General features: G+C 41.4%; 3 protein-coding genes across 10 annotated transcripts; 1 reads left to right on the forward strand and 2 right to left on the reverse strand.

The window, feature by feature from the left end:
- Nucleotides 1-155: 155 nt before the first annotated feature.
- LOC6573265 lies at nt 156-1,902 on the reverse strand. Of its 5 annotated transcripts, none has more exons than XM_001999316.4 (4): nt 1,801-1,902; nt 1,047-1,394; nt 756-823; nt 156-698 (listed from the first exon to the last, which is right to left on the reverse strand). In XM_001999316.4, the coding sequence occupies exons 2-4, from the start codon at nt 1,370-1,372 to the stop codon at nt 337-339; spliced, it is 756 nt and encodes a 251-aa protein (XP_001999352.1). In that variant the 5' UTR covers nt 1,373-1,394; nt 1,801-1,902; the 3' UTR covers nt 156-336. The 5 variants fall into 5 exon arrangements, with proteins under 5 accessions (XP_001999352.1, XP_015022318.1, XP_015022320.1 ...); XM_015166832.3 differs by having other exon boundaries at nt 1,047-1,397; nt 1,801-1,900; XM_015166834.3 differs by having other exon boundaries at nt 1,795-1,898.
- A 449-nt stretch (nt 1,903-2,351) lies between these two features.
- Nucleotides 2,352-6,864, forward strand: LOC6573264 (F-box/LRR-repeat protein fbxl-1). 2 transcript variants are annotated; one of them, XM_001999315.4, is made up of 7 exons: nt 2,352-2,640; nt 3,579-3,803; nt 4,534-4,858; nt 4,930-5,548; nt 5,605-5,772; nt 5,834-6,037; nt 6,094-6,864. In XM_001999315.4, the coding sequence occupies exons 2-7, from the start codon at nt 3,723-3,725 to the stop codon at nt 6,227-6,229; spliced, it is 1,533 nt and encodes a 510-aa protein (XP_001999351.1). In that variant the 5' UTR covers nt 2,352-2,640; nt 3,579-3,722; the 3' UTR covers nt 6,230-6,864. The 2 variants fall into 2 exon arrangements, with proteins under 2 accessions (XP_001999351.1, XP_015022317.1); XM_015166831.3 differs by lacking the exons at nt 2,352-2,640; nt 3,579-3,803 and adding an exon at nt 4,240-4,448.
- A 190-nt stretch (nt 6,865-7,054) lies between these two features.
- Nucleotides 7,055-11,497, reverse strand: LOC6573263 (protein TRC8 homolog). 3 transcript variants are annotated; one of them, XM_032728372.2, is made up of 8 exons: nt 11,140-11,497; nt 10,275-10,937; nt 9,610-10,180; nt 8,655-9,195; nt 8,415-8,589; nt 7,987-8,183; nt 7,725-7,925; nt 7,055-7,640 (listed from the first exon to the last, which is right to left on the reverse strand). In XM_032728372.2, the coding sequence occupies exons 2-8, from the start codon at nt 10,702-10,704 to the stop codon at nt 7,320-7,322; spliced, it is 2,436 nt and encodes an 811-aa protein (XP_032584263.1). In that variant the 5' UTR covers nt 10,705-10,937; nt 11,140-11,497; the 3' UTR covers nt 7,055-7,319. The 3 variants fall into 3 exon arrangements, with proteins under 3 accessions (XP_032584263.1, XP_032584257.1, XP_015022316.1); XM_032728366.2 differs by having other exon boundaries at nt 10,275-10,996; XM_015166830.3 differs by having other exon boundaries at nt 7,987-8,168; nt 10,275-11,497.
- Between the last annotated feature and the right edge of the window lie 3,340 nt (nt 11,498-14,837).

The raw sequence follows: 14,837 nt of genomic DNA on the forward strand, positions 1-14,837 counted from the left end.
CAATTTAGTGATTTTATTATTAATATAATTCCTTCATTAGCTTTGGATATGAATAAATCCGTTAAAATTCAAAGTAGCCAGACTTCACGTTTAAATTACTTCTGAATATATCGATTAATATAGCGCGCCTAACATTCCCAATTAATACAACTCGATTCTTTTTTAAATGTAAATTGTTCATACTTTTATTTGTACAATGCGTAAATGGCGGCTAAAGCCGTGGACGTTATATATTAAGATCTAATAAATAAGTGGCGCGGAATGTGCTTTGTATGATAAAATGTTAAAATAATCGTGCTGAGAAATTTGTCTCGTTTCGTTGTCATTTTTCGCAATTTAAACTCGAGCCGAGCGTGTGCGGCGTAAGTTTACAATATTGATCACACTTATTACTATCCAACCGAACAGGGTAAGCCAGGCTAGAATGAGGGTGAAGTACAAACAGGCAGCCGTGTTGATACGTCCATAGCGACGACGTTCATATGATATGCTCTCCACCAGAAAGTCCATAAAATCAAACACAGCTGCACAGGACAAACGGGCCTTGATCACGGGCACTATGTTGCCAACGCCTTGAATTTCCTTCAGCAAGGACTCGCGATACTGTTTGCAGGTGACTTCGAATCCATCGGTAAAAACGGCAGCATAGATCAGCTGGTAAATGGCCATAATGACCGATATAACCGTGGCAGGTAGCCCTAGATAGAGAGCACACCAATTAAATCAATCGCCGACTGGGCAGAGATAATACCTACAGTAGTAAGGGGAGAGGCCGTCTGAAGATAGTTCGGACTCCGTGGTGACCACAACCATGTCGCCGGAGCTGCAAGAGGCGGAAGAGCGGAAACAAAACAACGCATGAGTAATAAACACGTTAAAAATTTAATTGAATTGGTGCAAAGTCTCGCATTTGCTTCGCTCATCTTCCATTTGCGGCACCCATTAGCATAAGGCTTAATTAGGCCAGCCTTGCGAGTGTCGCAAGACGCTGTGTCTGCCGATTAACCCGCATGACCTCCGTCTGCTTAGAATTGTGCGGCACTTACCGTTGCCTAATTGTTGTGGTGCCTGCCTTGCGCTGTCCCTTGCCGATGCACATGCGATAGCAATGATAGATGCCTAGCACCACGGCAAAGACCAGGGGCAGAAGCAGTCCATAGGTGGCGTAGTGGCAATATGCAATATTGCCACCTTCGAAGCTGTTGTAGGTGGTGCGGCCGTGCAGCACACAGCCGCAATTGGTATCTGGGCAAGCGTTGAGCACATAGCGCCAATGCGTCCAGGCCACTGCTGAGGTAATGCAGCAGATCAGCGACGCCCCAATGATAAAGGGATATAAATAGGAGAGCGCTCGTTCCGCTCCGTACGACATCTTTTTAAGGAATGGGTGGGGGCTGCTAAGAAATTTAATATTTTTTAATTAATGACACACATGAAATAATTTCTTGAAATTTGTTTATTATTTGCATTTGTTGGTCTTTGGGCGAACTGCGCTGCTAGCTGCGAAGTCGGCGTCGCTGAGCAACGCACACCAGCGCAGCTCTTATTGCACTCTCTGTCACGCACTCGCTCTCTCACGCGCTCTTGGGCGTCACACACAAATACAAGTGCATTTGCTGCACTGTACCAAATATAAACAAACATTTGTAATGTCGTTGCAGCCGTTGCTCAGTTTTTAATAAATTAGAACTTTTTTTATTTTCATCAATGAAAATATAAATAAACAAAAGGCGAAACCAACAAACTTAACCAGAAATGTAAGCTTATCGGCAGGAGCAGTTTGCTGACACATACACTTACACAAGCGCACTAAGCTGACACACCTACGTCGACAGACACTATACGTTTACCGAACAACCAACCGTCTGCGCGCGCAGCAATAAAACAACTGAATCTAGTCTTGTTTTGGCTCCGATCAGAACGAGCGCTGGAAGAGAGAGATAGAGAGAGAGTGAGAATGAACAGGCACATGGTAAGAGCGCGAGAGCGGGCGAACATTTGTGTGTGTATGGAGCTGCCTCATGCGTTATGAGTAAAAACCAACTTGGCAGTTCTGTTCGTTACTATTTGAAATGACGCGACATGACTAAGAAAACACCGTGTAAGAATTTGTATTTGCATAATATGAATGAAAGGTGTATGACAACAACAAAGATGCCTGATTCTTGGCCAGGCGCCATCACTTAGCCCGCCTGCCAAGCATCTGCCGGCCACAACAAATGACGCGCACACACCAGCGGCCCGCCCCATGTTGTTTCATCCTGCTCCGTACCATATACTGTACTGGCTGGCCGCCATGACTGGGCCATGTTCATTTTGGCAAAAACCATTTTTCGCGGACGCCTGATCTCAGTTGCATGAGCGCTGTAGAACTCTCAGCTACGCGGAACAAATTCGAGTGAAAATCAGCCAGAGATACAATTAAAGCCAAACACTTAAAGTATTTGTCTAATACATAGACTAACAACTAGTCGCCAGTACTAGGCCGATCCTTAGTGAAAACAAAAGTGACAATTATCCAATAAAGAGTGCTTTCAATTGTGGACGTTACGAAAGTGCATGCAATTGCTGAAATTGCAAAATTGCAGCCGCAAATAATTTTCATTGCAGACCAACAATTGCCTATAAATAGCCCATAAGGTAGAACAAATCCGTCTGCCTTATTCCCAGAACATTATAAAATTATAAGTACTAACAAATTTCGTCTAATTTTCTACTGTACGTAAGATACAAGATGATTACGCATTGACTATGATGTCATTGTAGAAGACATCAACTACATTTTGATCTTAATTAACATAATTAATTTATAAACATCTTTACATTCAAAGATTGTACTAAAACGACCTTTGATAAATTCTAATACAAAATGGGTAAATACTGTATAATAAATCAATGCTTTGCATAGCCATAGCCATTCTGAGCCATTAGAGATTATGCTTATAGTTTGTACGAGAAAATACGAATCCTATGAGTGCAATTCAGAAAAACTCATGGGACTCAAGTTTCTTTTTCCCTGGTGCAAATATAGTATGAGTATAATACAGACTGAGCAACAAATTGTTTTCTATGATGTTAGATTAAAAAGAAAAAATAGTTTGAAATTATTTTAAAAAAAATATATAATATAAATAAAAATAAAAATTAATCATATATAACTTTTATATATATTTAGATTTACTATTATTATTAATAAATATAAATACTTTTGAAGACATTTTTAAGTACTTAAAAAATATTTGCAAAAAAAAAAAAAATAAAATAATAATAATAATAATAATAATGTATTATTAAAAAATTTAATTCAAAAAATACTGTTTATGATATGATCCAATTATTATCACTTAACTCTAAAAAATTGATATATTCAAATAATTTCTGTTATAGCACTGCTTTTTAGTAAGTCCATTTATATTAGTTTTAGTAATCCATTTATATTGCAATATCGAGAAGCATGTATTCCCCAGGGTATCTCGAGACCATAGAGCCATTAAGTTAAGTATATGTAGCATAGAATAATGATTGATTTGCATTATCAACATTATTGATGAATGAATGAATTCCTTGGCTACTTATAGCAACAATAAATACACCGACACAAGCCGATGCCTGCCCAAATACACGCCCATATACTATACAGACAATAGATCTTAGAGTGCAAGCCCCGCAACAATCAGCCAGATTAGCGCACACAAGTCTTTTTTAAGTATTAGAAAGTCATTATGGATAATTGGAACGTTTTGGCAGCGCAAACCTCATCCCAGGCGATTGGACGAGATGAGACGGTGGTCAAGACGCGTCTGGTGAGTACCGCTAAGAAATTCCCCTCTCAAAAAGAAAAGCATGCAGTAAACAAAACAAATTAAAACGATTGCGTAGAATGAGATGCATATACAGTTTGTATACATTTTATGTACATAGTAAATATGTACATATATAAATACATATGTATGTATGTTATATACAAGACTAAAGAGCTAGGTATATGGTCGGTCTACTGCCTATCCCATCAGCTCTTCATCTAGCCCAGAGTTTTTCGCTCTTTTGACCACCAAAACGCAATGATCTGCTCTAGAAATTCTTGGCATTTTGTTGTTTTGGTTGCTCTGAACATTACTAGCGCTCATCTATAAATAGGATCTCGATCGATAGTGCTTCTCTTTAGCTGCCTTGCTGCCTAGCAGCGAGTTTGTCAAATGTTTGTGGGCTTTTTGGAGATTCCGCGCAGTAGCGGCAAGTAGCCACAGCTAATTCAGAAATTCAGATAGACAGACGTTGAAGGTGCTCGACAACGCGCGTTTCGCTCGCACTCGCATATTTCTTTTATATAAGCATCTATACTATATAGAACAATGGATATTTCGACCGATATTTGGGGCCAGCTGGCCGTAGAGGCGTCCCAGGTGTACCTGTCCGATGGCACCATGCGTAGTCCCTTTGCAGATACGGTAGTAAACAGATCGGAAGAATCCATCCAGATATTGATGGATCAATCAGGTTAATATATACATATGTGCTTTGTTTCTCCCACAGACAATTGAGAAGCTGCCCGACAAGGTGCTGTTGCATATATTTTCGTATCTGTCGCATCGGGAGATTTGTCGTCTGGCCCGCATCTGTCGTCGCTGGCGAAAGATCGCCTACGATACGCGTCTTTGGAAGAATGTTTCGCTGCGTCCGGAGGTATCGGGGCTGCACGTTGGCTCTCTGGAAATGCTGCTCTCTCTCATTTCGGTGAGATTCGGGCCAACGCTGCGCTACATCGAGCTGCCCATCGAGCTGATCACGCATACGGTGCTCCACGAGCTCTCGGCCAAATGTCCCAATCTAACCCACATGCTGCTGGACTTTTCAACGGGTAAGTAATTGAGTTGATTCGTCAAATGGTAACTAATCTCTTCTACCTTGAATCTCTTCTACCGAGCGTAGCCATGCAGTTGCATGACTTCAGCGAGATGCAGGCGTTTCCTACCAAGCTGCGCTACATGTGCATCTGCCTGTCGGAGGTGATCTTCATGGAGGGCTTTATGCGCAAGATCTACAACTTTATCAACGGCCTGGAAGTGCTCCACTTGGTTGGCACCTACGAGAAGTGCGAGGAAGAGGAGGAGGAAATCTATGAGGTCATCAATGTGCACAAACTTAAATCGGCCACGCCCAATTTGCGTGTAATCAACCTGTATGGCATCAATTTCATAGACGATTCGCACATTGATGCCTTCAGCTCCAATTGCATACAGCTGGAGTGCCTGGCGGTCAACTTCTGCAACAAGGTGACCGGGTCCACGCTGAAGACTTTGGTGCAGCGCTCCAAGCGCTTGACCTGCCTGCTAATGAATGGCACCAGCCTGAAGTCAGAGTTTGTAATGCAAGTGGAATGGGATAAGTGCGCGCTGCAGGAGCTGGATATAACAGCCACCGACTTGACCACCGAGTGCCTGGTGGACATGCTGACTCGTATACCCAGTCTGAAGTTCCTCTCGGCTGGCCAAATCAATGGATTCAATGATACCGTCTTAAAGCAATGGATGGAGCAGGGCAATACCAGGTCAAAGCCTTAATGAAACTTGTCACATTCAATGACTTATCAATTAACCCCATCAGATCCCTCAGCTCCTTGGACTTGGATTCCTCGGACAACATCACAGACGAGGGTATGCTCAAGTTTCTGCAGCGCCACGGTCACCAGCTGAGCGCCTGCTGTCTGTCCGGCATGCCACACATTACGGATCAGCTCTGGATGAGCATACTCCCCATGTTGGGCAACTGCAAGTGAGTAGGCCATTGTTTCGCAAATGAAGTTGTCCACATACTAAGATTTGATGCTACACAGAATAATCGTAATGGGTACGGCCGAGAAGCTGGGCGTCAATATACACGTGGATCAGCTGATGGACACAATTGCCACCAACTGCGGCAATCTGGAGCGTCTGGAGCTACGTTGGGATCCGGACAACTTGCGATTCTCCGACAAGAGCCAGAAGGCAATCGATATACTGCGCGTCAAGTGTCTCAAGCTGCGCTGCATGGTCTTGAGGTATGAATGAAATCAAGCTGAAAGAATTTTGTTAATTGACCCAAATTATCTCGCAGCGATGGCCGTTACTATGAAACCGTGAAGGCCAACTTTGAGCGTGCCGATCGCACCACAGTGGTGCGCACCACCACCTGCTGTCGGGTATCGCCATATCATTTGTTGCGTAACTACAACGACTTGATTTTCAACTAAAGATCGAGTGCTAAACTCCCTGCTCTTGCTCTGCATCTAATCGTCGTTAATGGTTAAACTGTTGGTATCCTAGTTATCCGTGCCAAACTGAGCCGAAAGGCAAGCAGCTATCCCAAAGGAAACAGTTGTTCCTATTGCAAATATAAGAAACAATTTTGTTCGATTTAAGGCAATTTGTATTTCGGTTAACATGTTGCATTACAAAATACTTGACATTAAGTTACATATGCATATGTTTTATATACAAATTTGATACAAATCGCTGACTTTTTATACATAACCTGCCTAACAAGTTTTTATCCAATTAGTCACTTTCTCAGTGAGCTATGGTTTCACTGAAAGCAAAATCTAGGATGTTTAAATTAACTAAAACGGAATGGAAACCCCGCTGGCCTATTTCAAAGACAGCTCAAATTTCCACAGGCATTGTTCAAATTAAGCAGCAAATGTTTATTGCTTACATATTGTACTGTATTTTATCCGCTTTTTTTTTCGTTTAATTAAATTAAATTAAGATAGATTTGCTAATTTTAATTTCTTGTAAATTACAAATTATTTCGTGTTTTGTTAACTAGTTTTGTTTGTATTTTTTACTTGGTACTTGATTAAATCATTTTCAGACTTCACCGCATTTATTTTTCTGCTGTTTTTGATTTTTTTTTTTTTTCTCTCTCTTTTTTCGTTTTTGTTTAACACCATTTCACTGTTAACTTAAAACTAGCCGTTCAACATATTTGGGTCAACTTTTTACCATAAACTTAATGTACAAAGATCTGTGATTGAGTTCACGTTTCTTTCGGCGTATTCATATACAAGGGTATGAACTTATATGCATTATGATTATAATTTAATTTTGTGTTGAATTCAAGCCGAACAACTTAATGCGCTTTTTGATGAATGCGTGTGCGTGTGCGTGTGGGTGATCAGGTAAGATGACGAGGTGTTGGTGTAGTGTATAGAAACAAGTTTTCGAAGCAATTAATAAGCACGTCATAGTTTTGCTTACGAGTTTCGCATGCTTACATAAGTACACTAACACATAGAACAGTTTAAATCAGTAAAGATTACAAATAGCGAGAAAAAAAATTATTCACTGCTGCTCCTGCGATAACCGAAATATGTGCGTCGTATTGCTTGCCGCAGCAGTAGCCACAGCGGCCGCCGAAGTAGCCGTTTGTGGCGGCGGCTGACCAGAAGCTGAAATATAGCTGCTGTTGCTGCTGCCTGTATGGCTGCTGCTATTGACCGCAACAGGTCGTGTCTCTGCGGCTGTTTCATTCGTCGAATTGGCTGTCGTATCATCGACATTCGACGAGGCAGGAGTTGCACTGCTCCCCGCTGCACCACTCTCTGGGGCAGCTTCGGCAGCACGTTCGGGCGAATGACGCGCCCCTCCAGCATTATTTGCCTCCTATGGTGAATATTACATTTGTCAGAACATAAGGGATAATGGTTTGAATATGAATGAATTATTAGCTCCCACAGCTGCACTCACGTCTCTTGGGTATAAGTGTATGGGCTGCTCTGCTTGCTGAGCTGCTGCCATATCCGCTTCTTGCGTATTCTCCTCGGCTTTGTCGGTATACATCATTATTTCGTGACACAGCGGACAGCGGTCCTGGACATAGAGCCACTTGCGCAGGCAAACACCGTGGAAGAAGTGACGGCAACGCGTTATCTTTGCCGAGTACATTTCCTGAAAGAAGCGAATTATTTATAGATGCTTCTGAGAAACGAATAACAACTCTTGAGCTCACCTGATAACAGATGGCACAGACATCGTCAAAGGCCTGCAGCTGGGCAGGAGTTGCCTCCGGCAATGCAGATATCTTGTGAACCGCTGAGCGTCTCTTCATGAACACCGACCAGCCGGCACGTGCCTCGCACCAGATATTGAAGTAGGCATGAATGCACATCATGATCGCCCTAATGGCGCCGCCTGTAGCATTTTGGGCTATCAAGTTATAATTATCGATACACAAAATCAACCAAATAATAAAATTACATGCACACGAAACAAAAAACTCTGCCACAAGCATTCGCAACTCACAGAGTAAACTTATACAATATGCATACATACATTTACATAAACATATATATACATTTATATAAATTTGAATGCTTTGTCACTGATTGTGTTAATGTAATTCGACGGCAAGGCCAATCTGTGCGACAGAACACTTACCCGATTCGAAGATCAGGATCCAGGCACCATTGATGAAGAGCAAAATGCCAAAGCAAAACTCCACCGAGTTGCCAAAGGCACGCACATAGTATAGATAATCGTCCAGTTTCTCCCAGAAGAACTGACGCCGGGCGTCTAGCAAAAAGAGCGTATAGGTGGCCAGTGAAACAAGCACCTGTCAAGGGACATAGGATTTAAGCTTTGGTATTGTAAATGTAGGTATAAATATCTTGCACACACCTTGACTATGACCTCCACGGAGAAAGCCGTCACCGCCAGCAGCCAAGTGGAGGGCGAGTGATGCGTCCATAAATAGTACAGAAGCCCGAGCGGCATTAGTATGAGGAATGCGCAGACGGACAAAGCGCGCACGTGTCGTTTGCGTGATGGATTCCGTGCTGCACTTAGCGACATCAGAATGGGCGACACAATGTTATGGAGGAAGTGCAGGAGCGCTGTGACCAAGAGGCACAAATTGCGACACAAACGGACAAAGCGCTTGTCCGGCGCGAGCGATGTGAGTCCAGTCTGCAGGGCGAGTATATAAAAGAGCACCGCCGACACGGTGCCCAGCGATTTCTCCTCGTCGTTGTCATACGTCAACAGATACCATTGAAAACTTCGCCCTATGTAGTGGCATATCATCGAGATGACGCCAGTCATGCCCAGTACAGCTGTTAGGGTTTCACAACCATCAACCAGCAGCTTCTCCATTGCGGGAAATAGCTGCAAAGGCACATCCGACTCGGCTGTAATCAATGTATAGCCACCTTTCAAGATTCTGTAAGGAAAGTTGTTGAAACAAATTTGCATGAGAATATTACAAATAGATCAATATATGTATTTAATCATATGTATATAGTATATACTTAAGTTGCTTCTAGCAAATACTAATATTTCACTAAGCAAACCAATTTCATGACTTAGAATACTAGTAATGTTTTGCTGAATGTTAAGCTATCACAGATGGAGATAACAAATTTTATCCAAGCACTTGAGTAATCAAAGTTATTAAATAACTTTTATATCTTTGTTTATACAATTTGATTCGAATATTCCATATGCAACCATAGTTATTTGCTTATGTATAGGATAGAGAAGATAATATTATAATATGAAAGAAATTAGATATACAAAATACCAATAAAATAATATATACCTAAACACTTTACATATCTTGTATTCAGCTACATACCTGAGAGCCCAAAATACTCGCAAGACATTGGGCACATTAAGTCGCTGCCACTCGTTCTCAATGAGAGCCGAAAGTCCAAAGTTGGATACAAAATTCATTGCGTATTGGTATCCATTGTAGACAGTTCTGCTTGCTTCCATTGCACTTTGCATAAGCGTGATTTTGGTTAGTATGATGGGCGTGAGGCCCGCAACCACGGGAAGTTTGTCCACTATGCTCGGTGGAAGTGGCAGCATGGCAAGCAGGATTGGACTAGTAAATATGATGGGCATGGACTTCTGGAGTAGCCCGAACCGTGGGCCCAAATGAATATAGGCGAAGAGCATGCCCATAACCCATTGAGCTATTAAATGTGGCGCTAGCGACATTATAACTCCGCCCGAATCCAGCAGTCTAGTTGTGTTCAGGGATAACAGATCTTCCAGCATGCACGGACTGTGCTCCATCAGCTCCAGTGCGCTCACATTGGACCAGTACGACAGAAAGGTGAGTCCCAGCGACGTTAGAAACATGTATACCATCACCAAATGCCGCGTCCACAACATAAAGATGCAAGTCGCACATAAGAAACCTGCAAGTGCCAGACAGGGTGTAAAGTACAATCAATTCAAAACAGTTGTGGGGTGATAAGCGACTGCGGTGAACGGCCCATTGAGCGCACTTACCTAGTAAACAGACGACGAATTTCACTGTCGTTATGCTCAGCATATTGGCCAGCAGGCTGTCGTTGGCCAGCTCATCCATTATATTGTTGAAATTATTGCTAAGCATGCCGCTGGCTTGCGCTGATTTGGATGCATTCTCTATGGTGTGTTCGAGGATCGCTTGGTTTCTGTGGCTGATGAGGCTGGAGGTGGTGGCTGAGTCTTCGCTGCCAATGCCAAAGAATGCCTTGATGGTGGCGAATGTGTCTGCGCTGTGGCTGGCATCGGACTGGCTGGATTTGATAGCGTCACTTTCCACTGTGTAGGCTTTGCTCGCGCCGAGCTGTATGGGCACTCCCATTCCGATTTTGAGTATCTCATCGATGACTATGATGGGCGGGACACGCATCATGACGTCCACCAACCCGAGCACCTGCGTCCTTATGGACATCGTTAGGCTGTAACTATAGCTGACGCGGCGTGACTTGACAAATTGCGTTTGCTATTGCTTGCGATTCACTAATTTAATATCAACTTCTAAGCGTCGCACGCATTTGTTGTTCTTGTTATTATCGTTGTTGCTGTTGTTGTTATTATTGTTATTGTTGCTGTTTGCTTTTTGCGAGTTTTGTGTTTTGGTTGCTCGCTCGGCTGCTTGGTTAATCGGCTGGCGTTGGCCTTCGTCTTGGATTTCGCAAAGCGAAAAGAATCGTGTACAAGTGTTATTGGTGTGTTTTTGTAAGCTGTTGGTGTGCGTCAAAATTATATTTTATAATGGAAGGAGGGGTAGGGCGGCAATTGGTAGTGAAGGTGAACGTTGAGGGTTTAGAGCGATTGCACTAATCTACATTCATTACGGCTTCCGTTGATCTGGCGCACTACTTACGATTGTTCTGTACACCAAAAAAATCGATTTAAACGCAGTAGTAAAGTTTTTTTTTTTCACAATTAAATTGAGATTTTTGTTTTTCCTTTGCTTTACTTCTTTAGTGCAATTCTCGAGCGTTTCTTCCGATATCAGTGTCGATATCGTTTGTACTATCGATAGTTATCCGGCGACCTGCAGCACTGCTACCACGCAATATAGCGTTGCCAGAGTGATAATCAGCTGATTGTTTCATTTGGCGCGTACACAATATAATTTCAAAAATTTTCCTGCAAGACAATTATATACTTAAGCATTAACAGCAATCGATTTACAGTTTATAAACATATACATTAATATATAAATATATTGTGTTGTCTGTTTGTACTTAGAATTTATAATTTTTTCCTGTTGTAATTATAGTGTATAGGGAATACGTCGCCTACTAGATAACATCAACGACAACTTTTGAGAAAATTCTTAGAGCTCACCAGCGATTAGTTTCCATTCGTACACACATTCTTCAGGACTCGTCATAAAGTGAGCTTTTTATTATGAGTTTCGCAAAACATTCTTATGCAACAATGCCATGCGCATGCATTGATATACCTATGCGCTGGTAAACAATTTTGTAAAATGGGTAAAATGGTATGCCAAAGTTGAAAATATCTGAATCTATATTCACTATACAAAGCTTGCTACAAGTCTGTGCTTACATTAAAAGCAATATACTATATATGGTTGTAATGTCCGATAAAGTAATCAAATTAAGGTAATTGTAATGCCAATTTTTGCATTTATAATTAATTTGAAAAGTTTATTCAATGCGCATTGTGTTTGCTTTTGCATTTGATTGTATTCTATTTGAATATGAAAAAGTGCATTAACTGTATTTCTTTGACATACACCTATTCCTATTCCCTATTTACCCATGATTGTCGTATATGCCATAAACGAATTTTTTTCCCTTGGTCTCTATCCCTTTTGTATCAACAAACCAGCAAATTCTTCACTATTAGAAATATGTTATATCTAAACTGAAAAGTAATTAGCTAACCCCTGTATTTAATGGATTTGTACAGCACAATATATAAAAAAATTAAGTAAAATCAAATATAGCTAAACAGTTACATATGTCTGCTCACGTGACTCCCATAAATCCGAAATACTGCATTCGTGAACTCTACGTGGCTTAGCTCGTTAGTCAGCAAACATTCTAAGGAATTTGTTTGCTGGACGGCGGGGTCATTCACTTTTTAGCATTACGAGTCGATTTGCTATTCATGTTCTGGTTGCCCACTTCTATGCAAATGCACAAATTGAGGCAATGCAGTTGCAGCTGAGCTGCCGTTCGTAATTATGCGCAATTGTTTAGTGCTCAGCTCAAAGGTTCAACTGCAACTTAATTGATTTTTCGCTTGAACAAAGAAATATGTAGGGCTTCGTTTATATGTATGTATATAAACATTTGTGTATTTTTTATTTGGTATTTGCTCGGGGTGCCCAGGTAACCAACGCTAAGTAATTTACATAGCTTTGCGTTTGGTTCTTTGCTTTTTCTTCATGTTGCATAGTTGGCGGCGCAGCAAATTGCATTACAGCAAATTAGATTTTCCTTATGGCCATGGCTGGCAAACAGTTAACACTCCCATGGCAGCGTGGATGTGGCCCATATATGGTCCTCATATATTTAATATAATCAGTGTAATTGTCAGAGGCGATGAGCTGGGGACCTGTTCCCGTGTCTCTTCGCCTGAAAGCAGCCAGCGCTCAGGTCTCACGCATGGCAATTGTATAATTTATCGCTCCAGTTCTAATCGCCAGCTGTCAATAGCTGCCAGCCTGGCCAGCCTGGCCAGCCGGCTAGCCAGTCGCTGATCTCGAGGGAACGATTTAATTCGCTGGCCATATAAGTAGGAAATTTGTACGTTGATTAACGCGCCAATCGGTTTACACAACTGCAAAAGTAACGTACAAAGTGTCGATTGTGGCCCCCCAGCCCCAGCCGCAGCCTCTGCACCTGCCTCTTCAACTGTTCCCCCTTGCATCCAGCATCTCCTGCCTTCTATCTCCGCATCCATATCGTATGCTCTCGGCCTGTCCATGTGTGATTTCATTACACTTGAAGCTATGTGCTGCGATCGCTGACTGCACTTCGCCGAATTGCCAGGACTATCTTCTACACTCACACACACACACACACACAGCTCGCACCATATGCGCATGTGAACGTGAACGTGAACGAGTGCAACGCGTTCTCAGCATGATTACCACTCATAGATAGCAACGACGACTGGCAACCTGCTGGGATGCCAAATGAATTAGCTGCTCCAGCTTCTGTGGCTGCTCTGCCCAGGCTGGCTGGCGTATTAGCTTTATGATAATGTTTGCGCTAAAATGAATAAGGGGCTTTACTCGCTCGACTAATGTGGGTATGAGTATGCTAGAGCTACTCAGCGCTGACTGGAATGGAAAATGGTATATCATGAGAATCGTGATCAGAATGGACAGAACAGCTCAACAACACTCAGATAGATGGTTTTCAAATTAAATAATTATACAAATCAAGTGAGTCGAATCACAGATAACATTGAATAATTAAATTGAAATGGTATAATCATAGTATTTATAGATTTATAGTAGATATATGTATACTGAGTTTCTAGCAGGTTACTAAATCATTATCTAAAAATGAGTTAAACACATTAACTGAAAATGTTTAAGCTTATTTGAGTTTAGTTTTCATGAATTACTATCATGCTAAAGTCGAATCTGCCAAACTCTCTCTACTTAACAGCTTTGTTGTATTAAAATTAATTGTTATTATTTATTTCAAACTTTAATAAATAAAATAAAAAATAGAAAAAAAAGAAAAACCCTAACTCAGTAAAGCTCAAAGACTCGATGGTTTACGCCAATATTAAACTTTTCTCTTTTTTTTTTTTTTTTTTTTTTTTTTTTTACCAATCCAAATAAATATTTGACTACTTCTGTTTAAATAAAAAGAAGCTAAGTTGAGAAACAATTATCAAAAATTTCAGTTTCAATTGCAAAATGTGGATTTTCCAATTTTTCACGCCTCAAATCTATAATATATATAATTTAATAAGCAATAGGAATATTTGTGAGCTCCAAAGTCATAGACTCGTGTGTGTTCTTATGAGCATAAGGATTCCTATTTCAGGCATATCAAGAAAACCTGAATACTTCAAATGACATCTATGGCAAATTTCCAGTGTGCAGCTTCTGCAAAAACGTACAATAAATATACATCATCGAGCTAATATAGCCAATTCACTTGTGGAACGAGTATGATAGAGCGATGATCATAATATCTCAGGAATTATGAATACGTAACTCAACTAGCATCTCTCTTGGCCCGACACTTGGCAGTAAGTTGTCAGAGTTATTGAGGCAGTCGGCTTCTGGTTGTTCTGGCTGCTCTTCATTGACTTAATTGGATTTTAGCTGTGTTGATTAAGCATCCGTCAGAGCTGCTGCGGCTGCTGCGGCTGCTGCTCCACTGGGCCAAATTGTTTGTCATAATTGCCAAAAAAAAAGGAGAGAAAAGAATAACTGTCACAGGTCCTTGGGATCGCTCCGTTTCGTGTGTTATTGTTGTCGTTCTCGTCGTCGTCGTTGTTGTTGTTGTTGTATATTGAAATTGATATCGTCGACCGTGGCCGTGGCAAGCGAATCGCCAATTATCTTTTGCATTC

This window comes from Drosophila mojavensis, unplaced genomic scaffold, assembly GCF_018153725.1.
Source record: "Drosophila mojavensis isolate 15081-1352.22 unplaced genomic scaffold, ASM1815372v1 contig_16, whole genome shotgun sequence".
Taxonomy (NCBI): Eukaryota; Metazoa; Arthropoda; class Insecta; order Diptera; family Drosophilidae; genus Drosophila; species Drosophila mojavensis.

Coding starts and splice junctions, on each gene's coding strand:
- LOC6573264 (XM_015166831.3), top strand. CDS start 4,353: ATGGATATTTCGACCGATATTTGGGGCCAGCTGGCCGTAGAGGCGTCC. Junction 4,449..4,533: donor GTAGTCCCTTTGCAGATACG/GTAGTAAACAGA, acceptor TTTCTCCCACAG/ACAATTGAGAAGCTGCCCGA. Junction 5,773..5,833: donor CCCATGTTGGGCAACTGCAA/GTGAGTAGGCCA, acceptor GATGCTACACAG/AATAATCGTAATGGGTACGG.
- LOC6573265 (XM_001999316.4), bottom strand. CDS start 1,372: ATGTCGTACGGAGCGGAACGAGCGCTCTCCTATTTATATCCCTTTATC. Junction 824..1,046: donor ACCACAACAATTAGGCAACG/GTAAGTGCCGCA, acceptor CGCCTCTTGCAG/CTCCGGCGACATGGTTGTGG. Junction 699..755: donor CGGCCTCTCCCCTTACTACT/GTAGGTATTATC, acceptor CTCTCTATCTAG/GGCTACCTGCCACGGTTATA.
- LOC6573263 (XM_032728372.2), bottom strand. CDS start 10,704: ATGTCCATAAGGACGCAGGTGCTCGGGTTGGTGGACGTCATGATGCGT. Junction 8,184..8,414: donor GATCCTGATCTTCGAATCGG/GTAAGTGTTCTG, acceptor ATAACTTGATAG/CCCAAAATGCTACAGGCGGC. Junction 7,926..7,986: donor TCTGTGCCATCTGTTATCAG/GTGAGCTCAAGA, acceptor CGCTTCTTTCAG/GAAATGTACTCGGCAAAGAT.